At 44.4% G+C, this 25,129-nt stretch overlaps 3 protein-coding genes and 1 long non-coding RNA gene across 9 annotated transcripts in view; 2 read left to right on the forward strand and 2 right to left on the reverse strand.

Annotated features, from left to right (window-relative positions):
• Window positions 1-288: 288 nt before the first annotated feature.
• On the reverse strand, window positions 289-4,230 carry LOC125018465. The gene is made up of 3 exons (XR_007113951.1): window positions 4,103-4,230; window positions 525-654; window positions 289-368 (listed from the first exon to the last, which is right to left on the reverse strand). It is a non-coding gene; the product is annotated as an uncharacterized LOC125018465 (long non-coding RNA).
• LOC125018459 (PTB domain-containing engulfment adapter protein 1-like) lies at window positions 1,232-4,788 on the forward strand. Its single transcript, XM_047602367.1, has 7 exons — window positions 1,232-1,307; window positions 1,413-1,491; window positions 2,472-2,543; window positions 3,948-4,046; window positions 4,127-4,264; window positions 4,366-4,470; window positions 4,547-4,788. Exons 2-7 carry the CDS (start codon window positions 1,447-1,449, stop codon window positions 4,610-4,612), a joined length of 525 nt encoding a protein of 174 aa, XP_047458323.1. The 5' UTR covers window positions 1,232-1,307; window positions 1,413-1,446; the 3' UTR covers window positions 4,613-4,788.
• A 705-nt stretch (window positions 4,789-5,493) lies between these two features.
• Window positions 5,494-13,553, forward strand: tmem106c (transmembrane protein 106C). Its single transcript, XM_047602357.1, has 7 exons — window positions 5,494-6,005; window positions 6,967-7,030; window positions 7,112-7,271; window positions 8,512-8,652; window positions 9,844-9,893; window positions 9,974-10,027; window positions 11,705-13,553. Exons 1-7 carry the CDS (start codon window positions 5,792-5,794, stop codon window positions 11,868-11,870), a joined length of 849 nt encoding a protein of 282 aa, XP_047458313.1. The 5' UTR covers window positions 5,494-5,791; the 3' UTR covers window positions 11,871-13,553.
• The window catches only part of tns2a (tensin 2a), a 63,223-nt gene continuing 51,058 nt past the window's right edge, over window positions 12,965-25,129 (reverse strand). For 5 of the 6 annotated variants that reach the window (XM_047602310.1, XM_047602302.1, XM_047602331.1 and 2 more), the window contains exons 16-28: window positions 23,417-23,482; window positions 22,431-22,547; window positions 20,432-22,018; window positions 20,098-20,263; window positions 18,696-19,783; window positions 18,490-18,621; window positions 18,318-18,413; window positions 18,132-18,209; window positions 17,950-18,027; window positions 16,014-16,182; window positions 15,856-15,924; window positions 15,547-15,576; window positions 12,965-15,245 (exon numbers count right to left, since the gene is read on the reverse strand). In XM_047602310.1, coding sequence (XP_047458266.1) covers window positions 15,107-15,245; window positions 15,547-15,576; window positions 15,856-15,924; window positions 16,014-16,182; window positions 17,950-18,027; window positions 18,132-18,209; window positions 18,318-18,413; window positions 18,490-18,621; window positions 18,696-19,783; window positions 20,098-20,263; window positions 20,432-22,018; window positions 22,431-22,547; window positions 23,417-23,482 — 3,815 coding nt within the window. In that variant the 3' untranslated portion in view covers window positions 12,965-15,106. The remainder of the gene's footprint in view (window positions 15,246-15,546; window positions 15,577-15,855; window positions 15,925-16,013; window positions 16,183-17,949; window positions 18,028-18,131; window positions 18,210-18,317; window positions 18,414-18,489; window positions 18,622-18,695; window positions 19,784-20,097; window positions 20,264-20,431; window positions 22,019-22,430; window positions 22,548-23,416; window positions 23,483-25,129) is intronic. The other variant, XM_047602321.1, reaches the window with a different exon arrangement.

Below are 25,129 nucleotides of genomic sequence, written 5' to 3' on the forward strand. Positions count from 1 at the left end.
CTAGTAAAATAAGCAAAAAATAATGTGTGAGGATTTTATGGCAGTTTTTTGCACATGTACATTTTTTGCCACAAAGGTTTCTGGAGGGTGCAACATTTTAAAATGTGAAACTACATAAAAACTAATGATGCAATCAAATCAGTTTTATTGCTAATCTCTAATCTGACATATACACGACTCTAAAAAGCCCCGTCGTCCTACTTTTTATTTTATGGGAAATAATAAATTAAAAGTAAATCAAGTTTGTTTTTTGTTAAAAAAAAAAAAAAAACTCACCCCAAACTGAAACCTAGTGCTGCTTATTTAAGGTTAGGAAGGTGCACAGCCTGTATTTACTGTCATTGTATCACAGTGTCAAAGTGGAACAGCTACACAAAATAAAACAAGACAAAACCTGATCAAGTTCACAATGTAAACAATGGAATAAAAACAACAGAATAAAATATATTAGAGCTGGGTTTATAAGCTCAGACCCTGAGAGGCCTGAAAGACGACAGAGAATGAGAAGGAGCTGCTGCTCTGACCTGAATCCACCTCAGCAGGGAGGAAAGGTGGAAGGGGAGGAGTCACTTTATATCCACAAACAGCTGCCGTCATTTGTGTCGCGCATGTTCACTCTGTCTCCATTTCTCTCCACAGCAATTAGCTCATAGACTGCAAAGAAAAAAAGTAAATAATAAAATAAGAGAGGTGAAAGTCCATCCTTACTTTACATAAAAAAAGTAATAATAAAATAAAAGTACAATTTAAAAAAATGCACTTTGTGTCCACTGCTGCACCTTATTTACTGTCTGGGTGTGTCTGTATGTACCTTATTTTATTTATAGGCTACAATCCAAGTGCAACATATACATATATTATTTTTCATTTATTTGATTTTTATTATTAAATAAAATAAAATAAAATAATGTCTTATATATATTATTTATTTATTTATTTTTACTTATTCTATATATTCTAGAGTTCTTCTTCTTGTTCTGGAGGAGAGATCTTGCTGAGATGTACAATGACAATAAACTCTATTCTATTCTATTCTATTCTATTCTATTCTATTCTATTCTATTCTATTCTATTCTATTCTACTCTGTCTTTCTTTTTACTTGTGTTTCTTCAGGGAGTTTTCTTTTTTTTTTTTTTAATGAATGATTAAAGTCTAAGTGGAAGTCTAAATCACATCTTCCTGGTGGGTGACGTCCGGTAAAGGAGCAATAAGGAAGAGGCTGAGTTACTGATTGACTCCATTAGACTTTACACCATCTGTTCCCTATGAGGCGAGAGGAGCTGCTCTCATAGCGGATCTACAGGAGGTAGGAAGACGGATTCGTTTCTGTTTGTCACTGAGAGGATTCACATGTTTCTCTAACATATTCTCCACCTGTGTGTGTGTCTGTGTGTGTGTGTGTCTGTCACAGTCCTACAGGTTGTAGTCGGGGTTACGGTGTGAAGATGAGCGACATCGAGGACGACAGTGAGATCTCTTTCCAGATAAAGGTAGATGTTGTTTGTGAAACTTCTTTTACAGTGGAAAGATTCTCCATCGCCCTCAAATAAAACTGTGCTTAAAGAGTTTTGAACATTTCGTTTGTGAAACTAGAAAAGGTTAAATTTGCTCTGTGTGGATCAACTGAAACCGTCTATAAAAATAACAAAGTCTGTGTTTCACTAGATTAAAAACACACTGGGGGATATTTCTATTGTGTGGCTCGTTATTTGTCACCGTGGATTTCTCTTTATTATTACACTCACTCTACCTGACACTATGAAGGGAAACAGATTTAGGTTGATATGTTTTTAAACTCTATATTAACACTGAATAAATAAGGGAAGTTTAAGAATATTTTAGGGAAGCTTCAGCCCCTCTAAAGTGAAACGTATCAGTAAATATCAGTAAATACAGACCAGGAGAAGATGATCCATACGAACTAAAAATAACAAATGGTCCATGAACATTGACATGTGGCCAGAAATAACTGGAACACCGGAAAGTACTACACTCATACTAAAGTATAACCTTTAGGTACTTTATACAACACAGCTCCAACAGCTTTGTACTTATTTGGAAAAGTGGATTAGCCTCAGTTTCAGTTATGGTAAATGTAGCTAAATAAAAGATGCTAACGCTAAGAGCTTACGTGGATCTGAAATAGTTATAGTTATTAATAGTTGGACATATCTGTAAAAATATATCTCTGACAACTTTTCAGATCTGTTGGTTCAGTCAATCACACAACAGCTCATCACCTTTTTTTAAATTAACTTTACAATTTAGACGTTATTAAATCCTCTGATTCAAGCTAACGCTGCTAATCTCCGCGTTCAACTGTCACTTCCTGCCACTGAGTGGCCGTAACCATGGAGACATCCACCAGCTGTGACATCACAGACATTAGCCTCTACAGGAGGTTAAATGTAGCTGTTGTTTTTGTTGTTGCCTCTAATGTTCCTGTTTGTGTTTTGTGTGTCTGTTCCAGTTTCTGGGTCGGGTAGACGTCGTCCATGCTGATGGACTCAAGGTCCTGGAGGAGGCGTCTCAGAGCCTGAAGGTCACACACAGCGTCTGCTTCCTCGCTTTAAATGTTGTGTGACTGCGTTACCACATCTCACTCATCCTCAACGCAACACACACAACACAGCCCGGCATCTATGTGGCCACTTTGTGTCTCTTTGCGTCTGTTGTTGTCTCTTTGGAGGTCATGTTAGATCCTTGTGTCTCTTTGCAGTCCTTTTTGTGTGTGTGTGTGTGTGTGTGTTTGCATTAATTTCCCCTTTTTGTGGCTGTTTTTGTTACTTTCTAGTTGTTTTTTATATTGTTGCCGTCATTTTTTCTGTCTTTGTGTTAGTTTTGTGTGGCCTTTGTATTTTTCTACAGTTTCCAGTCTATTTGTGTTTGTTTTGTGTCTCTTTGTAGTTGTTTTCCGTCTTTGGGCGTCTGTGTCATTTTTATTATTTTTATTGTTGTTTTTGTATCTTTGTTCTTATTTTCCATCTGTTTGTGCTTGTTTTGTGTTATTTTGTTGTAGTTTTTATGTCTCTCTACATTTTTGTCTCTGTGATTGTTTTGTGTCTCTGCAGTTAGTTTTGTGTGACTTTGTTGTAGCCGTTGTATATTTCAACTATTTCCTTTATCTCTTCATAATCATTTTGCATGTCTTTGTGTTTGTTTTGTGTCTCTTTGTAGTCGTTTTTCTATGTGTGCATTCATATTCCACTTTTTGTGCTTGTTTTGTGTTAATTGTTGTTTTTATGTTGTTTTACATTTTTTTTATGTCTTTGTGTTTGTTTTGGGTCTTTGTAGTTTTTTTGATTAATTTTTCCCATTTTTGTGTTTGTTTTGTGTTACTTTATTGTTCTTTTTATATCTTTGTGCTTGTTTTTTGTTTCTTTGTAGTTGTTTTTTATTTCTTTGCCTTCATTTTTCATCAATTTTCCCCTTTTGCGTTTGTATCTTTGCCCTCGTTTTACCTCTTTTTGTGTTACTTTCGTGTTACTTTGTGGTAGTTTTTGTGCCTTGTATAATTTTACCTTTTCCTTTATCTCTTTGTGATCGTTTTGCATCTCTTTGTAGTTGTTTTTTTGTGTTTTTGCATTCATTTTTTTCTCTTCATGTTTGTTTTCTGTTACTTTATTGTTCTTTTTGGATCTTTGTTATTTTCCATCTCTTTATGTTTGTTTTGCGTCTCTTCGTAATTGTTTTAATATCTTTGGCCTCGTTTTTTCGTGCTTGTTTTGTGTTACTTTGTGGTAGTTTTTGTGCCTTACTGTAATTTTTTTTTGAATCTCTTTGAAGATACTCTGAGTCCATCATATTAGAACTTTTGTTGCACCTTTAAAACAGTCCCTGCCCTCATCAGACCCTCGAGTCTTCTTCCTCTTCTTCTTCATTTTTATGTTTTACTGGTTGTGAGACTAGATGAACGTGTATTTAAATGAACTCCTCTCATGTCCAGACACCAGACAAACACTCCTCACAAAAGGCAGCAAAGAAAAGCAAAGTCCATCTCTTCCTGTCGCTGAGCGGCATCGACATTTTGGAACACAAAACCAAGGTGTGTGTCCGAGGTGCACCAGTTATTCTTAAGGTGATGTGCCGTGAATTTTAAACCTTCTCGTCGTCTCCCGTCCTCAGTTCCTCCTGTTCACGTGTCCTCTGTCCACCATCTCCTTCTGCGCCGTCCTGCCGTCTTCGCCCAAAGTCTTCGGCTTCATAGCCAGACATCCAGTCGCAGAGACGTACCACTGTTACCTCTTCCAGAGCCACAAGTTTGTGAGTATTTTACAATGTGCAGAGATTTTAAAAGTCAGTCACTGAAAACCAACGTGGCTGCAGCAGTGTCCCAGATATGAAGGAAGCTAAACACCTTTCAGGCTCACGTGCTGGTCTCGGTCATTGGAGATGCCTTCCGGACTTCGAAAAAGGAGGAGAACATCAGAGGAGGACGAGACCTGATCGTCGAGGCGCTCAGACATAAGGTCTCGCATCCTGCATTTGCAGAAGTTTTTTTTTTTATTATTATTTTTTTAACATTTTTTTTTTCATTCTTTTCAGAATAAAGTCCTGCAAAGAGAAAACGAGGAGTTGAAGAAGGAGCTTGAAAAAACTCAAGAGTGCTAATGCAGATGTATTTGTACACCACTGTATGCGATGGGCGCCACAAAGTTAAACCTGCAGAACATTGAGCGAAAATAATTTCCCCTGTGAGGATTAATGAAGTATAGTATTTTGATTTTAAATCTGAAACATTGTATACATGTAAGTCAGTGCTGGAGTTAATAAACACTTTTAACTAACGCGCTGATGCATCTCTTTGCATTTTTTTCTGTTGTCCTTCTTCTTACGTATATATTTGTCCTTATTTGTCATCTGTTTGTGTTTGTTTTGTGTCCTTTTGCATTAGCTTTGTGTTTCTTTGTGGTTATTTGGGCGTTTTTTTATATTATATTATATTATTATCTCTTTTTTTGATTGTTTTACATCTCTCTGTAGTTGTTTTTGTCTCTTTACACACATGTTCCACCTATTTTTCGGTTGTTCTTGGCCTCTGTAGTAGTTTTTATATCTTTGCCCTAATTTTTCCTAGTGTTGCGTTACTTTGTTGTCATTTTTATGCCTTTCTACAATGTTGTCACAATCTCTTTGCAGTTGTTTTTGTATCTTCGTAGCTGCTTTAGCCAAACAATAACAGCAGAGGGCAGCATCGAGCTTCTATGGGTTATTTCCATTAACACTTGTTATATCAATAAGGAAGTAGGCGTTTAGGTGCTGCCATCACAGTGTCGGAAATCTTAACATTCAGAGCTGAGTCGCAAGATCTGACAATGTATTAAATGTCAGCAGATACTTGTATGATAATCGTTTGCAACTGAACAACAAATGGATTTTAAAATAAATTAATTAATCGTTCGCATATATTTATTTCTAAACCACGGTACATGACGGCGGCACTATTCGAAGTTGAATGGTTTCATATTGGATTGACGACCGAACGTGGGACACCTGAAGGCAACACAACGTGAACAACGTAAACTTTGTAGAAAAGTTCTCGCTGGTTTAACGGTAAATATCAGAGTCTACACTGTTGCTAAAGACGGCGCCCTTAGCAACGCTGGATAACCGCTGCGTCAACTTCGCACTTTAATCGTAAGCTGATTAATTCAGTTTTTTTATTGCCTCCTGAATCAGTTTACTCACTTTTCTTCGGGGGTCTAAATGGCTCCGTATCCTCTGCCTGGAAGCGGGCAGTAGCTGGGCTCGGTTGCACCCGCCGCCGCCGCCGCCGCCGCCATCGCCGCCATGGGGACGCGGTTGTCTCGTAGCGGCAGTAGCCTGTCGCTTCTCCCGGAGAGGCAGACCCCAGAGCGGCGGGGAGACGGCAGAGACTCCGATAACGAGTCCCTGGACGGGCTCGGCCGGCGGGAGGACATAGCTCAGTTCCCCTACGTGGAGTTCACGGGCCGGGACAGCATAACTTGCCCGACATGCCAGGGCACCGGGCGGATACCTTCAGGTGAGTCCGGACATCTTAAAGCCAAATAAAGTTTAGCAACAGAGCCACGACATTAATACGGTTAAAAATACTATTATAGCGTCTTAAATCGATCTAAAAAGGCTTCAGATGTGTGTAGAGTAGACGCAGTTATATAATAATTAAACACAACATCAACCTCTACAACATACGTCATAATTTATTATATGTTTGCATATCTATCTATGTCTCTGATATGCAAAATGGATTTTTTTTGCATTATTTACAAATCTATTTGATATACACGTGCATTAAGTAAATTTTTATACTTATTGATATATTTATTTACTGTTTTAATTTGTCTTTAAGTCAGTCCCCTGCTGCATTGATTAATGTCATAATAGGCAGAATAAGGAGAAAGGAAACACAGTGACTGCTACGGGATATAAAGTATAAAATAGGTAAATAATACTGCAATTTTACATTAGAACTGAGGCTGTTTGATTTCAAAACATGCATATAAAATGTCTACTGAAAACGAAAGCATGAAGAAGAGGAATAAAAACCTAATAAAAACATAAGTACATAAAAACCCATTTGGAAAGCGAAAGCGTTGGTAGAATAAACAGTAAAGGTGCTTTACTCTTACAGTCATGTTTACATCCTCCATGGACAGTTTTGCACATTCCCAGGGGATAAATAAAGTATCTATCAAATCAGATTTCATTTTCATTTCATTGTATGTACTTTGTTGTACTTTTTGTTCCTTGAAAGTGTGTTGCGTCACGCTGCTCACCTGTGCCCTAAATTGACCCTGAATCTGAATGGAAACATAAACCAGTCGTGCGTCTGTGCGTCAGACGGAGAATGTAAACAGTCAGGTTCTGTTAACAGATGGAGATCACTATCTTACTTCATTCAAATAGAAGAAATAGAAGAGTTTTAAATTATTATTATCAGTGGGAAACGGCGTCAGTCTGTCGTCTCATCTCGTCCTCAACAGGCCAAGTGAACGAACTGGTTGCGTTGATCCCGTACAGTGACCAAAGGCTTCAGCCCCAAAGGACGTAAGTGACCCGTGAGCCCTTTTAACGCCCTTTTTTGCTGCCACTTTTTCTCTGTTTTTTTCTAATCTCCCTGTCGCGCAGGAAGCTGTATGTGGTGCTGTCGATCGTGGTGTGCCTGCTGGCCTCCTCGCTCGTCGCCTTCTTCCTCTTCCCTCGCTCCGTGGTCGTGGTGGATGCTGGGATACGCTCGGTGACCGTGCATTTCGACCACTCCAAGATGAACGTCCTGATGAACATGACGGTACGTTCCGGCCCGTACGTGCACGTCGCTTAAACGGATCAGCCAAAACATTAGTGGAGTCTGGAAGAAGCTGCTGGTTCAGAGCATCTTCACATGTGTCAGGGTGATTCATTAAAAATTTCTACCACTGTCACATTTCCATAGGAAGTGGACCAAAAGATTAAGCCTTTCATTCGAATATGAAGATTTTATTCAATAAGTGCACGATAGAAAATGTGATTCTCATAGATTTTGATTGTGGAAGGTTGATGTTGTGCAGCGATGGTGAGAGGATAAAGGCTGGAGATGTGGATAAGGATGAGGATGAGGAAGCAGCAGAGGAGAAACATATTAAAGTTTGACAGCAAGGACACGATTGGCTGCTTGAGATTGTGGCAAAATCTGAACCAGAAACAGCCACAGTCGACCAGTCAGAGCCGGAAAACTGTAGATCCTGACATTCCTGTTACTGTCACAAATACCACCTCTACGTCACCAAAGATCCCAGATTTCAGTGGCTGGAGATTTAGGACAAGTCTGACTCCATGTGATGAAGCGTCTGTGGGGATGAAGTGTTAAAATCCAGCCTGGTCCCACGGTGGCTCCTCCTCCCACAGGAGGCTCGGGGCTGTTTACGCAACACGAGGAGGATCTAGTCTGTGTCAGACATGTGGTTTTAATGTTGTGGCTGATTGGAAACAAACTGCACTCAATAAAGCGAACATTCACGCGGTATAAGCAGCCGTAGGTTCTGTAGCTTAGGAGCACGGTCCTTGTTTTCAGAGAGTTTCCATCCAGATTAGGAAGTTAGAAGGCGGAGGAAGGAAAAGTTTAGATGATGTGTTTTTCTGATGTGACGATTAAATGAGGTTTGGATTTTAGCGGGACTATTTTTTAGAGTTTATTTACTTTAATATTTCCTTCAGTTTTTTGTGTCAGAACAGGAAATGAATTAATCCAGAAGTGAACTGCAGATTAATTAATAGTTCTTGTCCAAATTCAAACCTGTATGTCAGTTTAATCCCTGTTGGTCTAATGTGTTTCTGTAGTAAATAGTCAACATCACTGACTTTCACAGGCAGTAGTTTAGTAAGCCCTCATTTCCTGTTTGTTTCTTTTCACTTCCTGCTTGTGTAGAGAACTAACTTCTCCAGTCACCACAGTGTTTCTTCGAGTAGATGTGTGTGTCAGTAAAAGACGACGTGTGTGTCTTTATATATATTTATATATATATCTTAACTTGTTGTTGGTGTTTTCTCAGGGAACGCTCAACTTCAGCAACCCCAACTTCTTCTCGGTGCTGGTGCAGAGCGTCACCTGCCAGGTCCTTTACATGAAGACGGTGGTCGGCACCGGGCAGATGGACAACGCCACCAGCATCCTGCCGCTGAGCCAGAGTCAGGTACGGAGAACGAGCTTCCTGAAAGCTCAGCGCACGAAGCCGCGGCTCGTTCCTCAGCGCACGAAGCCGCGGCTCGTTCCTCAGCGCACGAAGCCGCGGCTCGTTCCTCAGCGCACGAAGCCGCGGCTCGTTCCTCAGCGCACGAACGACGTCATCTCTGGCTCCAGATAGTCCAGAGCGGAATGTGCAAACAAAACATGTCATAAAGAGCAAAGAGCAAAACACCTTAGAGGATGAAGGCGTTGGCGAATCCAGGCCTTATTTAATACACATGGTTCTTTCATTAAAATGGAGGAGGATTTGATTTTATGCTCCTCTCACTTCCTGGATCCTGGATTCATCAAACCCCGAGAGGAGGAGCAGGGAGGCTTCAGATTTATCTCCACATCTGTGTCAGGACGTCCAGTAACTCTGGAAACGCACGTCACAAAGAAAGAAGTTTTACTGATTCAGTCGATCAGTAACCATTTATAGAGAGACGTCTTCTGCTGTTTCATCATTAGTTCCTTCCGTCTTTTCTCTGCAGAGACATTTGCTTTTTTTTTTTTTTTTTTTTGCTGAGGTTCACTTGATGTTTCCCCTTAAAACTGGGACAAAGTCGAGCACAAAAAAAAGAACAGGCACAGATTCCAGCAGTGAATGAAATGACATTCTTCAGTGCTTTAACAGCGACGTAGTCAAACTACCACGTCTCTTATAACAGACGCTGACAGTTAATTAGTTTTTCTTCTGCATCGGTTAAAACGCGCCCCACAGTGGAATCCAAACTGACTCGTAGAAGAAGAACTGAGTCCGATTACACACCAGGCAGCGTTGACACAACATGAGGTCGCATTTGCTTTTAAACGTGCAACAATTTCACACGATAAAGTGACTTTATGCTGCTGGTATTTCACATTTTACTCATTGGCAACAATTGATAAGAAAAGTCCCTAAATCAACTGAGACTGAGAGTTGGGGAGTCGGGCTTCGTTCTTCACGATAAACTAGAAACACGTCCACTCCAGACGTTTTCCACGCTAAAAAGACTCCTCTGCCACCATTTCCTCCTTTTAAGTGACTTCTACTACAACCCCCAGTGACCACATGTTTGAGGAAGTGACCCTGAGCCTTGACATGTGTTTGTGACTTCACATGAGTGTCAGTGAAAATCCATCTCACTCGATGACATTTGTTTCAAACTGTGTGCAGGTGAACTACACCGTGAGCCTGGAGATCGGCAGCAGCGCCCCCTACGTCTAGTGAGTCACTCTGACAACATCACGAATGTCATGAAAGTACTGATTCTTATTCCAGCTGTTCTGCTTCGTGTGTTTTTCAGCGCCTTCTGCACGATGCCCAGCATCAAGGTCCACAACATCGTCATCTTTATGCAGTAAGTGTCTCTGTACGCCGAGGAAATGCTGTGATCACACATTGATCCTAAACTGACTCCTTTCAACTGTATTCACACACGTTCTGTTACAACCTGCAGCTGAAATGCATCATGTAGCAGCTCTAGAGTAAAGTGTAGGAGGGACATGGTGATAGAGACAGAACAGACACAATTACAGAGTAAAGAGGTGAATACTGTGGGAAGCAAAGACCGGAGAGAAAGAAAAGCAGAAATGACGAGAGGTTTTTCAGCCTCAGTTCTATCAGATGCTTCTCATGACAATTCATTTATTTCCTTTAACTGTTATAAATGAACTAGTCTTAAAAGTGATCCCTTCACAGAGTATTAACTGTATAAATACATGAACGTTCTCTAGAAATGAATCTGCAGATCATCCCGTAGAAGACGTTGTGTATTTATCTTCAGCCACAACTCGACACAAAAATTAATTTGCAAAATATAAATAACTTGCAACGACAAACGTCCTTCAGTTAATTGAGTAAAAAGTTCATTATTCCCGGTGCTTGTTAGGGTCCAGGGAGTGAGTCTTGCAGAGACATCAGCTGACATAAAGTCATCGCATCAACTTCCTTGAATTAGTGTGAACTGACGTTACTGTTTTAAGACACGTCAACCATCATCTCACATATCTGGTGTTACTGTGGCTTTAAAAAGTCTGATTCCTTTTGTTTTTATTTGAAAGATCCGATATAAATAACACATCACAAAACCTGGTGAGTCCATGTGTGAGGGATCCAAACAAAGGTCTGACTCTGAGAGAACAAGCAGGACTGAAAACTGACTGGATTTATGACGAAGAAAAGAAAAACAAACACATATGAAAGATAAAACTAGAGGGAAACTACTGTGGAAATATCACAAAACTCTGAGCAATCAATGAAACAACAAACTAAATTACAGCTAAGAACTAAAAGATCATTCTACATCCAGCACACGGTGGCCTTTTGTTTCCAGCCGGGCCCCTGGGACAGACAATAGAGCTCTGACCCGGTGCTCGAAGGTCAGCGATGTGTCTGAAAGTGATCGAACATCTGAAAAACCAGAGCGATACGATCCTTTCTCCTGGGTCCGGTTAAAAGTCGGCAGCTGGACTTTGACCGTCTGAACTCGTGACATTGATTTAATGTTGAAACAGGTAAAAAAAAAAAAAGACTCGAACTCTAATCCAGAGAAGATAAAATGATGGGGAAAAAACAAAAAACTAGTCTGGATTAGTAGCAGGTGATACTGTTAGTGTCATATCACTGAGGTTTCATATTAAATTACATGTAGTCAAGTCTTATCCATTCATTTCCTGTATGACCCTCTGGTCCTGTTCTATATTACAGGAGTAATTCTTGGTCTCTGATTTCTCTTATTTTTCATGTTTCGTGTAAATCTTAACTTTAACCCGTAATAGTTTTAACCTTCCGAGACCCAAGCTTTTTTTTTTTTTTGCGTTTTTTAAACTTATTAGGACCTAAGGAGAATAAAATCGAAGCATCATCAGGTTTCGTACCCCGCAGAATGAATTCGCTGAAATTAACACCATGTTTTTAGTGTATTGACCCTTTGCTACCACTAGATGTCAGACTAAAGCGTCCACTTTTGAGGACGACAGGTCTAAAACTTAACGTTAGTTTAAAAGTCTATTTTTTTTTCCCCGTCTGTTTTCAGAACCTCAGTGAAAACCTCGTATATGGTGCGATCATCTCAGAACAGCCTGGAGTCCTACCGCTACATCGACTGCGGCGCCAACACCACCTACCACCAGGGGGCGGGCCTCCAGTACGACGCGCTCGCCTCCGCCCGCCCGGGGTCCCACAGCGCCCCCCTGCTCTGAGGACGGACCCTCGCTCTCACTACTGCAGACACCGACTTTAACTCCTCCTTTATTTATTCCTCCGAGCTCACACTGGAGAGTTCACACTGACTGGTCGTCACAATCAGGGACGGGACGTTGGAGCCGCTCAGAGGTCACAGATAAGAGCTTTGCTGTGGTCGAGTCAGCGTCAACGTCTTTCTTTAAGGAAGGAAAGAAAGTCTGCAGAGCTCAGCCTGTTCTGCTGCGACGCCGGCGGTTTAGAAAAACTCCTCAGCAAAGCGTGAACGAACGTGTTGTTTCTGCTGTGGACGCAGCCTCAGGAGGCGTCTTTTTGCTTTTGCACATTTTTTTTTTTTTTTTTTTTGCTTCGTTTGTTCTGATGTTGAGTGACATTTAACAAAAAATCATAGATGTTTTTAAATGAACTGATTTAATAAGTTATTATTTCCTGGTACCTCCAGCTCCAGCTCCAGCACGCGTACACAAGACTTTAGATTTTTAGACCGAGGAGAGAGGAGCGATGTTCTCTAGTTAAAGCTCAACACTAACCACGAGAGGAAGCTCAGGTTTTAAATATATACGTACGAGTTGAGCGTGGTTCCTCAGAGTTCTCTGAGCGCTTCGCTTTATCTAACCAAAGACGGACGTCGGTGTGCGTGTTCTTAATGATTCTAACAGCAGGCTGCTTTCTCCGTCCGCCTCCTCCGAGCCTCAGTGTCAGAGAGGAAACTACGACGGAGAAAAATCAGCACGATTCCAATTTTAAAGGGACAAAAAAAAAAACAAAAAAAAAAATTTTATACAAGGGTTTTTTTTAAATTTTCAAATTCTTGACAAGACATTAAAGGGAATTATGAATAAATAAAATTAATAATTAACAACAGTACTTGTTTGTTTTTCTTCTTCACCTGTTTGGATTCAGGTAAAGATTCGCTGCTCGTCACCGTGAGAGGAACGTGTTTATGTTTCACTGTGAGAAAAGAGAAACCAGACGATTAATTAATTAATTCTTAATTGGCCGTAGGTGTGTGTGTGTCTCTGTGTGTTAGTCCACCTCCACCTCCACCTCCACCATCAGACCAGCAGATAAATCACCACAGACACAGCAACACTTCATGTACCACATCATTTCAGTTTAATTCTTCATGTAGTTTTTTGTTTTTTTTTTTGCATACAAAATAGCATAATATCCTTTTACAGACATGTCTCATACGTTGTCCTATAGCTGCATGTGAAAATATATTACTACATAATATAGAGATCAACCAGGAAACAGACCACAATATATTATCGCTGCAATACAAGTAGTGTCTTTTTTTTTTTCTCTTTTCTTTCTACCGAACATGGCCACACAATAGATGAATGCATAGTAAAAAAAAAAAAAGCAATAAGTACAAAAATAGAGCCGATAAGAAGCTTATTAATAGCGAGTGCTTGGTCTTTGGTTACCGCCTGCGTGCTGCTGTACGTCCTTCTCATCCAACTTGTCCCCGTTTCACCTGCCAATCTTTTACAAAACGGACGTGACGAAAACTTCTTTTTATTTTTGTTTTAATCCCCCCCCCCCCTCAACCTAAACACCCTCTACACACACACACATACGCACACACATACGCACACACATTCGTTTAAAGGTTAAAATAAACCTGACATTCCTGTTTCCTTTCGTTACGTCGCTCTCGCTCGGTTTAAAAGTGTGTGAAGAAAAAGAAAAAGAAAAAGCAACACGATTGTCGGTTATGATTCAAAGTGTCGAAGGCTGTAAATGTGCTGTACATACGTCACGATACATGAACACCTCGGGATACAGGAAGTAAATTACATCATCATCATCGTCGTCGTCAGGGCTTTGGTTACTTTTAAGAAAATAAGATTCTATAGACGTACAAAATATAAACAGTTGTGTTTCTGCCTTGAAGCTGGATCTGAGCAGGGGCCTGAGTCAGGGAGCGAGTCCGGCCTCAGTGAGCGTCATGAAGCCGTTAGTCCAGGACTAAAAGCAGCATTTAGATAGAGTTAACATGAGATCAGGTGATCAATCAGCTGCTTCTCTGTCTCTGACCTCAAATGTGGGGACATGATCTGATGAAATGATGAAATCTACAGGTCGACATTCCTCCACAGAAAGATTTAAAAAAAGAAACAAGCTGGAACCTGTTCTTATTTAGTTCACTTTGATCTCAACATAACAGAATAAGGAGCTTTAAGAAACAACAACTCCAGAATGTTTCCACTTGTTTTAGTGCAAAGAAGTAAATTAGGAACAAGTTTCCAATAAACTGTCCTTTAAATTTCTTCAAAAAAGTGTTTTAAATTCGGGCATGTGTAGTCTCATTGGGTCTTATTTGAAATAGAAATGCGCAAAACCTAAATATCGCAATAAATAACTGGTAAAGGAAACGGTTACATTTGGAAAAACCTCTCAGATATAAAGATCTAAAGCTCAAAAACACTTTCACGCTCTCATGTCGTGGTTTTTCCAGACGTATCGATACAAAAGTGCAATGGAAACACTTTTTTTCCCGTCACCAAAGATGACACAGGGGGGTCATGTGACCAGTTCATTTGAAGCCAATCTTCCTCAAAGTGACGAGAAAGTCAGAGAATTATGAGATATCACAAGACTAGATTTCACGATTCACTACACACCTTTCAATGGAAGTGCAATTTCAGAAATAACACTTTTGTTTTGCAAAAAAACTAATGGAGAAGCAGCTGGTGACGTGTTCTCTTTCTAAAACAGTAGGAACAAATTAGGACAAGAAGTTATTTTTATTGAAAAATTGCAGTCTTGTTTTGAAATTTCACGGACCAGATTAGACCCTCATTCATTAAATGACGGCCGTTTTGCAGCCGATGTCACTTTAAATCTGCTCCGTTATCTTTTACCTGCTTAAGTGATGAAGAACTAACACGGAGCAGTTTAAATATTTCATGTCTCCAAATCTAAAACGACGCCTAACTGTGATTAGTGATTTCTCTTTTCTAAGACCCCTGTGTTTTAATTAAAGTTTGACGGGGACCCTGCTCTGCAGAACGATAAATGCAGTCAGGGTTACCACGGCGACGTGTCTGACTGAGGCCAGTCGGTCTCGCCTCCTTGAACCGGCCCCTGACGGATGCTCGCCCGTTTCCCTCTGAAGCCTCCTCATCCCCGGAGGAGTCGGAATATTTACAAAAGAGCAACGATTGACGGACGACGTTTTTAGTGCCGGGGGACGTGAGGGGCGTGACTCGAGACTCCGGCGTCCCCTCTATCGCCGAGGCGACAGCATGACCTTGTTGATGAAGTTGACGATGGCGGAGGCCGGCTGGTCGGGGTCCAGCTCGGCGAAGAGGTGGCACACGTTCTCGGCCGTGCTGCCCGGCTTCTTGGCCACGAACCCGAACACCCTGAGAGGAGAGAGGAGGGAAACGAGAGGCGGGTGTGAAGAGGTGGAGGACGCACGGGAGTCAGAGCGGGCGAGCGAGGAGACGCCGTCTCTCGGCGACAGCCCACAGGGTTAACGACAAACGGAAGGAATTAGCGTCAGGTAATGTGGAGTCACGCAGGAGCTGATCTCATAATTAAATCATGTTCGCTGGAATGATTTTAGTCAAGGCTCACACGCAATCTGATGCCATGCAGCGGCTCTAACGTCACACAAACACACACACTTCCTGTCAGACGTTAAAACACCAACAGAGCACTTACTTAACGGTCGTGTTGTCTGAGTTAGTCCACCTAAAGCCGAGAGAGACAAAGAGACAGGCTCAGACATTCACGCAGGCAGAGCCACGAACAAAGCTGACGCAGCCTCGGTCCCGGGGGGACGCCAGCGCCGCCATGCACGCTCGCAAACGCTCGCACGCGCTCCAACGCGCCCGCAGAGACGTCCATTCATTCATTCATGCGACGGCTCACGGCAACAAAGGCAGTGACGGATCACGGGTGCAGTGAATGATCGCTATTTACTTTAAAATGTTAGTTCCGGTTCAAACAACGAGACTCAAGGTTTCCCACCTCCTGTCCTTAGGGTCCATGCTACTGAAGGTCACGCTGTTCACCGGGTAATGTCTCCGGAAGAAAACTCTGGAAGGAGAAGAGGGGGATGAGGCTTTAGATGGAGGTGACGGGGTTTTGTTTAGATGGCGGGAGTGTTTCATCTGCTCCGGTTCTACCTGCGCTGGCTGTCCGTCAGGGTGATGCCCTGCGACGTCACCTTGAACTGGACCACGGTGGCCGAAGGACGGGGGCTGCGACCCAACGTGGCGTCCGTCGCCTTGGCGATGGCCTGAGGGCCGGTCAGCGACTCCGTCTCCACAGAGTTCAGGTAGAGGACGTTACAGGCTGAGAGAGGAAAGAGAAGAGAGATGTTGCAACATCTTCTTTGGTATTTACTTTGGTGGTGAAACTTTGGTTTGTTTATTATCATACTTCTAAAAAAGGAAGAACACACACAAAGAATAGTTTACAACACAGTACAATAGAGGGCACGTGATGTCACAGCTAGCGTAGTCTCCATGGTTACGGCCACTGAGCAGCAAAAAGTGACAGTTGAACACGGAGATTAGCAGGATTAGTTTGAATCATAGGCTTTAATAAAGTGTAAAATTAAATCTAAAAATGGGGAAGAGCTGCACTAACAGATCTGAAAAGCAGTCAGAGATATATTTTATATTTTTACAGATATCTGCCAAAGAACAGAGAAGTTTATGTATCACTGCATTAGAACAACTAGAATCCAGACTCAGAAACCTGGTGTTGTGGTTCATTTAATGTCAGATAATATTAATTTATGTCGTATTTATTGATGAAGTCAAACCTTAAGTTACTTCTTAAGTTCTGGAGGGCTGTCAGATAAGTTAATAAATAAATAACAATAAAACAATAAACTGAATATTTGTGATCACTCCTCAACCTTTTAACGCTACAGTATTTTATGGATAACATTACCTCTCAGTAAAGCTCTTAGCATTAGCATCTTATATTTAGCTACATTCATCAGAACTGAAATGAACTTAAACTAACTGAAACTAACTGAGGCTAATCCACTTTATCAAATTCATACTAGTTTGTATGGATCATTGTTGAGCCAATTGTCCTTAATTTGATCTGATAATCCACATTTTTCCTGCTCTCTTTGTATTTACTGATACATGTCACCATGTTTTTGCCCCTCAGGGGGCGTGGCCCCGGTAGGAAGGAACATCAATGCAAACCGTTAATCAGAGGGTGGGGGGGGGGGACAAGAAATCCAATGATGAGCTACAACACAGTTCTGAGATAGAGATAAAGAACACGAAAAAATAAAGAAAATAATAAAGAAAATGATAAAATAAGAGTCAACGATAACAAAGAAAGTAACCTCAGGACATAACGATTTTGGTGTTTGGACGAACGACAGAATGGAAGATGAAGATCATTTCTTCTTCTGACTGTAGAATGTTTTGCATCGGTTTCTCAGATCAAAGTCTGGACGGGGACTCGTCTATATTTAGATCATCATCTGGAAACGTGTAGGTATCACGAAGCTCCTCTGGCAGGCAGCTTGGTCTGGACGTGTTGGACAAGTTCCCAGAGTCCTTCACGTGTTCATGTTAGATAGATCGAGGCTCTGTGGCCTTGACTCTGTGTTTTTCTTGTGGCTGAACACAGTTCCTCATGACTCTGAGGCAGGTTTTACATACGCTGAGACACTTAAACGAACACATGTGCGCTGGTTCATCGGTAGCTTTGGTCTTTTGGGCTTTAGGAACAGTGGGATCCTGCTGTTCAGGATGAAAAACGCTGGACTCGTCTCAGTGAATGTTAAATCACTGAATGATTTAACATTTAACACACACTTGTGACGTTCTTTCTTTCTAAAATGGAACCAAACATTTTTCTTGCAGCTTTGCTTTCACTCTTCTGTCCAGTTCATCTCAAACCAGCTCCATGTGGTTAAAGTCTAGAGACTGGACCATGATCCACTCCATGTTTCCATGTTGTTTTTATCCTGAGGTAGTTCTGGTAGAGCTTGGACTAAAGTTCTGGGTCATTATCTTGCTTTGACTGGTCGTGCATGTGGTGTAGTAGTAGTATAAATCTTTAGGAAGAGAGGGATGGAGGACTCACCTGCTCCTTGTTTCAGGAGGTCAGCAGCTGTACTGATGTTACTCACGGGTTGAACCTCCTGCACCTCCCCGACCAGATCTGACAACACCCAGGAGATAAAAAAAAACAAAAAAAACACAGGAGATTAGACTAAATTAAAAGTCTAGAATTTCTTACACTGTGAAAACCGAAGTCGTACCAACCTTTTTCTGGGATTTTAAGCGCGCAGGGCAGAGAGATGGGTGTGATGGAGTGTTGGTAGACCAGTGCAGACAGACTCCCTGTGGACGACAAGGCAGCAGACGACAAAAATCACTCACACTCCCAAGAAGACCAACGAGGCCGTCCTCCACGGAGCCGCTGTGTAGACGCGGAGACGGGGAACTCACCAAAGTAGGGCTCATTCTGACATCCTTTAATCTTGACTCCCCGAGGCCCCGTTTCTATGAGGAAGTGTCTGACCAGCTGCTCCATTGGGTCACTCACTGAGACAAAGGTCACTGTGGTTCAGCATCGTTGTCGACTAAGAGCAAATCAAGCGAATTCAAGGAGGATTTTTACCTTTGCTGCTGTGGTTGTTGACGTTGGGAGGAGGCGTGAGGACCTTCAGGGCGAGGCCGTAGGCTCCCTGGAAAGAGTTGCTGTCTCTGATCAGGAAGGTTCCCGGATCTCGCTCCTTCAGAGCTGCAATCGCTACATCCAGAAACAACCACGTCAGGAGATTTATTCCTAAATGAATCGTGTCACGTCACAGCAAACAAACAAACCTTGCTCTCTGGAGATGCCCGGCTTGTACCAGAACCTCGAACTGTCCTGGACGAACTTCACGCTGACCCTGTTGGCGTTCTCGGCCTCTCCGGGCGCTGCGTCGTCATTTTGGCCTGCGGGGGGTGCGATTTCCCCCACAGTGGGAGAAAAGGTGACGTGGTGCTGGTGCTGGGCAGTGCCGTTGTTGGTGGTGTTGGTGGTGGAGGAGGCTGGCCTCACGGCATCACTGGGGGAACCCGGCTGGGTGGGCGCGTGGCGCTTCTCTGGCAAAGGGGGCTGAGGGTGTGGAAGGGGGATGGAGATGGTGGAGTAGTTGGTGTGGGGTTGGGCTGGGTGGGGTTGCGGGCTCGGCCCAGAGAAGCAGTGCCTCTTGTTATTGTCCAGAGCAGCGCTGTGATCCACGGGGGCCGGGTAGTGGTGCTGAGGGGGGCCTTGCTGCTGCTGCTGCTGCTGCTGCTGCTGGTGGTGATTGGGGTGGTGGGGGTCTGATCCGCTCAACATCAACCTCCTGCCCAGAGTGGCAAAGCCAGGAACTGGAGTATCAGACACGGGGGAGCTCTCCATGCTGCTGGGGGCTGGTGCAGTAGTGGTGTTGGGTTTGGGGGCTTCGGGGTGAGATTCCCTAGTTGGTGACGATCCGGTGACTTGGGGGGAAGCTGGTGGTACAGACGCCTGGGTCTGGGTCTGGGTCTGGGTCTGGGTCTGGGGCGCCGCTTCTGATGGACTGAGGGTCTGGAGAGCGAGAGGTCGGGCTTGTGCCTCTGGTACGGGGGAGGAAGGAGCCTGGCAGTGTCCCTGGTTTAACGTGGCTGGTGTCACACCTGTATCCGGGCTACAGTGCTGCTGTTGGGGGCCGGTGGGGGGCGGGTCTGTCGGTGCAGTGCAGTGGTTGGGGGCGTCTGGTTGTGACTGTGTGTCCTTGGCGACCGGCTGAAGGGGCTCTGAGCTGCTACTCTGGGTTTTGGGAGGTTCCTGAGCGATGTTGTTGTTGTTGTTTCGGTATTGTCCATCCTGGGGCTGGGGCGGCTCGTAGTCGCTGCCGATGATGTCCGTGGTCCGGATGTCGTACTCTCTGCCTGGACTGGGGCTGAAATGGACAGAGAGGATTATTACTTTCACCCTTCTGAGGTTTATGAATTACCGTAACTCACAGTGGTTTGCGCTACTGACAAAACTCAAAGTGAAGTTGTGCTTTTGCCTGGAAGACCTTTGTGACATCTCATTGGGAAATCTCGTTGGGAATAACCAACCCCCCCCCCCAAACCTGCAGCCTACACCAGTGGTGGTCGTTACCATAATGACACACTTTGCATTTTGTCCATTGGTGAGTTACGGTAACTCAAATACCGGAAGCTTTTTTTAACGTTTAGGTCTTAAAGCTCCTCAAACAGAAGTGCGTACCTTTCCTGTGTGCGCAGGGGGCTGCTGGTGTGGACGGGAGTGGGCGGCCCGGACATGTCGGACGGCGTGGAGCACGCGCCGTGAGCGTCTCTGTGGACTCTCCTGAAGGAACCGTGGGTAATGTGATCCCTCCAGCCCACGCTTTCACCAGAGCTACGAAGGCCCTCTGAGAGAGGAGGGAGATAACGGACCACATTAAAAAACCGGGGTAAACAGTTCAGCTGATACGTCAGGTTTGTGAGTAACGTGTCGAACACATATTTTCAGAGCGTGCTGTTGTCGATTACAGATAATTGCTCCCGTCGCTGAGTGTGTTTGTCTTAGAGTGACTCACCGGTGTGTGAGTCGGAGCTGTACGACTGCTGAGAGTCTGGATGGTGGTGGTGGTGGTGATGGTGGTGGTTGTGCTCTCCCGGCCCGTTGCTATGGCCGCAGGGCCCCGTCATGGAGGAGGCGGGCGGCAGCGGGGACGTGGACTCGGACTGGTAGCCCGAGGCGTAGCCCCTGCTCTCGGACGGCGAGGGCTGGTAAGGGGAGCAGGGGCACGCCTGGCGCGGCGTCTGGTAGCCGCTGCTGCTGCTGCTGTACTTGAGGTCCAGGTGCGAGTGGGCGTGGGACCTGGAGGCCTCCGGGTAGGCGGGGTGACCGGACGGTAAGGGGTCGAAGGTGAAGGCCGGGAGGTCGTGCCCCTGGGGGCCGTAGGTGGCCACGGTCGCCCTCCTGTGCCAGTATTCGGCCTCCCTGTCCCTCTCCCACTGCAGCTCAGCCTCCCGGTCTCGCTCCCAGTGGAGGGAGAGCTCTCTGCCTCGTCTCAGCCCGGGATCCCTCTCCCAGTGGAGCTCCGAGCCCCGGGGTAGCTCGGCCTCCCTGGCCCTCCTCAGGCCCACCACCTCTCTCTGCTGGAGCTCTGCCTCTCTGTCCCAGTGGAAGCTGTCTCCGCGGTCCAGCCTCAGGCCGTGATAAGCTGCCGAGTCCTCCCTCCGGATGCTGCAGTCCCTGCAGGGGCAGCCGGGAGGCGGCAGACCGTCGATCACCATTATGTCGTGGTAGGTGGGGCTGGTGGAGGGTTTCGGGTGGTGCGGGTGGGGGTGATGGTGGCCGTGCGGCGGCGGAGGAGGGTGGTGGTAGGTCGGGAAGTCGTCGTCCCGACAGCAGAGGCGGCCGGGGGAAGACAGCGGGTGGTGGTGCGGGTGGTTGTGGGGGGTTAGATCCGGCGAGGGGTACGGGCAGATGTGTCGAGACGAGGGAGCCTCTGAGCAGGAGCGGTGCAGGTAGTGGGGCGGGCCGCTCTGACGGTCCCAGACCAGGTCCGGAGGCGGGAGGGACTGGTGGGAGTGGGGGCTGTAGTGTTGGCACAGATCCACGTGGGACGGGGGAGCGGCCGGATTGGGGCTGGCGGCGGGGGTGGCCCCGTGGTGCCCGTTGGTGCCCGGAGCCCGGTCCAGGCAGTAACCGTTGGGCATGAGGAGCGTGCGGTCGCAGCCGGGCTCGGCACAGCGCTGGGACCGGTACCCGTCGCGGCAGGAGCACGACCGGCTGAGCCCCAGCGTCCCCGTCCTCTCCGAGGGCAAAGAGTCCCCGTCATCCAAGATGGCGGTCTCCCTCTCGCCGTCTCTGCTGCCCTCGATGCCGCCGAGGAGACGCTCCAGATCCTCCCTCTCTTGTCTGGTCGGCGGCGGCGGGCGGACGGTCTCGTCCTGGCGGTCGGGGGGGAGGAGGGACGACTGGTTCAGGTGGTGGGAATGGCCCGAGAGGACAGAGTCGGAACACTGAGACATCAAGTGGTCGGGCCTGTCTTCTGAGAGGCCCGCCCCCGGACTGCTGCCGTTGGTCGAGGAGACAGAACCGGAGCCGGCACCGCGGCGTTTCTTTATCTGAGCGTAGAGACTCCCATCGACAGGACCTCTGGTGTGGGCAATATCTGAGACAAAGGGACAGAGAGACGCTCAGCTTTCAGTTATATTAGCCTTGCATGGAGCTAACTATCATCTCTGTTAATCTTAAATCAGCTTAGTATTGTTCTTGGTAAAGAGAGGCAACTGGACCTAGGGTTAGGGTTAGGGTTAGGGTTAGTGGAACTCTGGATAGAGTTTCTTATTCTTTACCTTTGGTGGGTTATGAGGTTTGCACCTTTTCCACGGATTCAGATTTGGTGGAAAAGGTGCAAACCTCACAACACACCAAAGATAAAGAATAATAATTTAAGTCCAGTTGCCTTCCTTTAGAAGTTTTTGAATAAACCATGTCCTGGATGATTGAGAACCTATTGACCAACTTGTTGTTATTCTCCATCAATGTGACTTTTTAAAAAAAAAAAAAAAGCAGAAAGCTACCCTCCAGGCTGTCCTGGTACCGCTGGTTAAAGTTCTCGTAGGAGTCCCAGCGAACCACTGGGTCGGCAGTGTTGTAGTCGACCGTGACGGCCGGGTCGTTCTTCTGGTATTCACGACCTGAGAAGAGACGCCGTTAGCACATTATTGCTTTTTTAGCAGTTGTCAAGCACAAACAGAACCATAGACTGTGGGAAAAAGTGGACGCCATGACAGCTCCTCTAAAGTGAAGACAAAACACGTGGAGCTCCCCCTGGTGGCTCAGCTGCAGTATAGTATATATTTAATTTTATTTATAATGCTTATCTTACAGTTTTTATATTTGCACTACTTTAGCCAGGAGCTACCATTCAAAATTTATAAAATGATATAAAGGATTCTTGAGTCTTCAAATAAGCCCCGCCCCCTCTATGTTAGTGGATGCGGCTTAGGACAAACTTAAAGACTAAATTACACATCAAAAATATGTTTTCTGTCATTCCAGGTGGTCAACATAATGCAGACACGTGTTCAATGTCTGAGAAGTTTTGTTTTAGTGATTTGATGCTATAGATACAGGAAGTGACATGATGATGATATAATTGATAGTTGCCTCTGTCCCTTACGTCATGAAGTAAGAAAACTCACCCTGTTTGAAACCTGTTGAAAAATGAGTAGTTGTTCTAACCGGCGTCAAGGATCAGAGGGATCTTATAAATATTACTTTTGTAAGACTGTAAGTGAATTATAGGAATTATCTCGGTAGCTAAAACAATGCTCCAACATAAGCTCTGTGGGGTATAAAGGTAATTAGTGTTTAAAAAGTCTAAAACCACAATGGTGTTTGCTTTAAAACAAAAAAAAATGAAAAAAGCGGAGCGTGTAATCCAACATTTGTGGCAGAGGCAGAGCGTAGTGAGTCCAGAGGAAATGTCGTTGGGCGACCCGGCTAATTGGGTAATCCTACGGTAATACTGTGTGAAGAAACATTTCTGGTGGACTGAACCAACCTTTGATCTTCTCAGGTCCAGAGGAGAAGACAAACTCCACGGTGGCATCAGAAGGAAAACGCTCATCTGTGGCAAAAGACAATAAAAATAAGAAGAATTAAAAAAAAAAAAAAACTCTACAAACCAGAGTCATTGGGAGTCATGAGTCCTCCAATGTAAATGTAATCCCCAGATTTGATCCAGACTCATGAAAACGTGCTTTCTGAGGTGAGCGGGACCCCCAGAAATATCAAATATACTGATACATTCCACAGATGTGCTGTGAACCCGCAATGGTGTGTTTATGAACGCTTGTAATGCTCCATTTAGTGTAATGGACAGACCGCCACGGCGCTCTACCCTCTATAGCTCGAACATGCCTCTGAACATATTCATGTCGTTTCAGGGAAAGTGAAACCAAGAAGGAAATGAAGTAATGAGCGTGTTGATTATGGACTTAAGCGATAGATAAGCACTTATTAGGTATTATTTACTGTCTCTGAGGGAATGTTAGAGACGTTCGCTGTGGCTCATTCTCACTGCGTTCTCCTCCAGGGAGCTGTTATTACGTCCGGGATCGGGACCGGGCTCCTACTATTTAAGGATTTATGCAACCACTATATCATGAGGCCAAACCACTGTGAATACATTCCCACAATGCCCGTCTAAAGAGCTGCTATTATGTCAGTTAGCATAAGTGCCCATTATCCTACCACAATTAACAAAAAAAATAAATAAATAAATCGCCTGAATGAATTTAAAGTGGGACTTAGTATTTATGTAAAAAATTACACAACTTACGAGTCAAAAGTTGAACTCAAAAGCAATGAAAACTACCCCCACTTAAGGTTTCAATAACTTTGCTTATTGTGACCGATTTAGTAGCTTACATAATGTTCGTGTTACTGGTCAGTTTGTTGCCAGCTGTTATTACTACGTGCCATCAGTTTACAGGATGACAAAACAAAAAGAAACAAAAGAAACTCTGCGCTCAACGGGACAGTCCTCCAACCAATCAGAGCCAATATGTTGTGGACAAATTCAACTCCAAGACGCTCAAATGACATGTATGACCACTGTGACTCTTCTGTCCATGGACAGGATAAAGATGGGACAGTGGCTTTAAAAGTGAAGCCAAAGCAAGTAGAGCTCCCCCTGGTGGATGGAGGCTGCAGTATAGATCATAAGCTCCACGTGCTCCACTTGGGTTGATCTAAAACACTACAATACACGTCAAATAATGTTTTCAAAGGACGGTTTCTGTCATTATTAATAATTAATATAATAGTACTGAATGTTTAACTGTCAGTTTTTTGGGATAAGTGTTGTTTTAGTTAGTTAATTGATGCTATAGAAACAGGATGTGATGTAATGTGACCACCAGCTGCCAACCACTCCATTACGAGGTCCAAGGGGACAATCATGTATAATCCTGGTGGAGGTAGAGCAAAGCTCAGTAGTCCACTCTCAGTCCGAACTGACTCTAACAGACTCTGGCTCCAAACTCACAAGATGGCGCCGTCCAAATCTCCGTGAAAATAGCCCCAGTTTGGCCCAGTGCAAGGACGCATTGTTCATATTTATATACAGTCTATGCATCCGTCCATCACCAGGTAAAGACCTCCTCAAACCGGCCCGACAGATCTTTGCAGTAGCATAATCAGTTCCCAATGGAGAACAACTTTTCTATCACACATAAAAGAAAGCTTCTTTCCTAGCACCAATCACTGAGAA

This window comes from Mugil cephalus, chromosome 1 (assembly GCF_022458985.1).
Source record: "Mugil cephalus isolate CIBA_MC_2020 chromosome 1, CIBA_Mcephalus_1.1, whole genome shotgun sequence".
Lineage (NCBI taxonomy): Eukaryota > Metazoa > Chordata > Actinopteri > Mugiliformes > Mugilidae > Mugil > Mugil cephalus.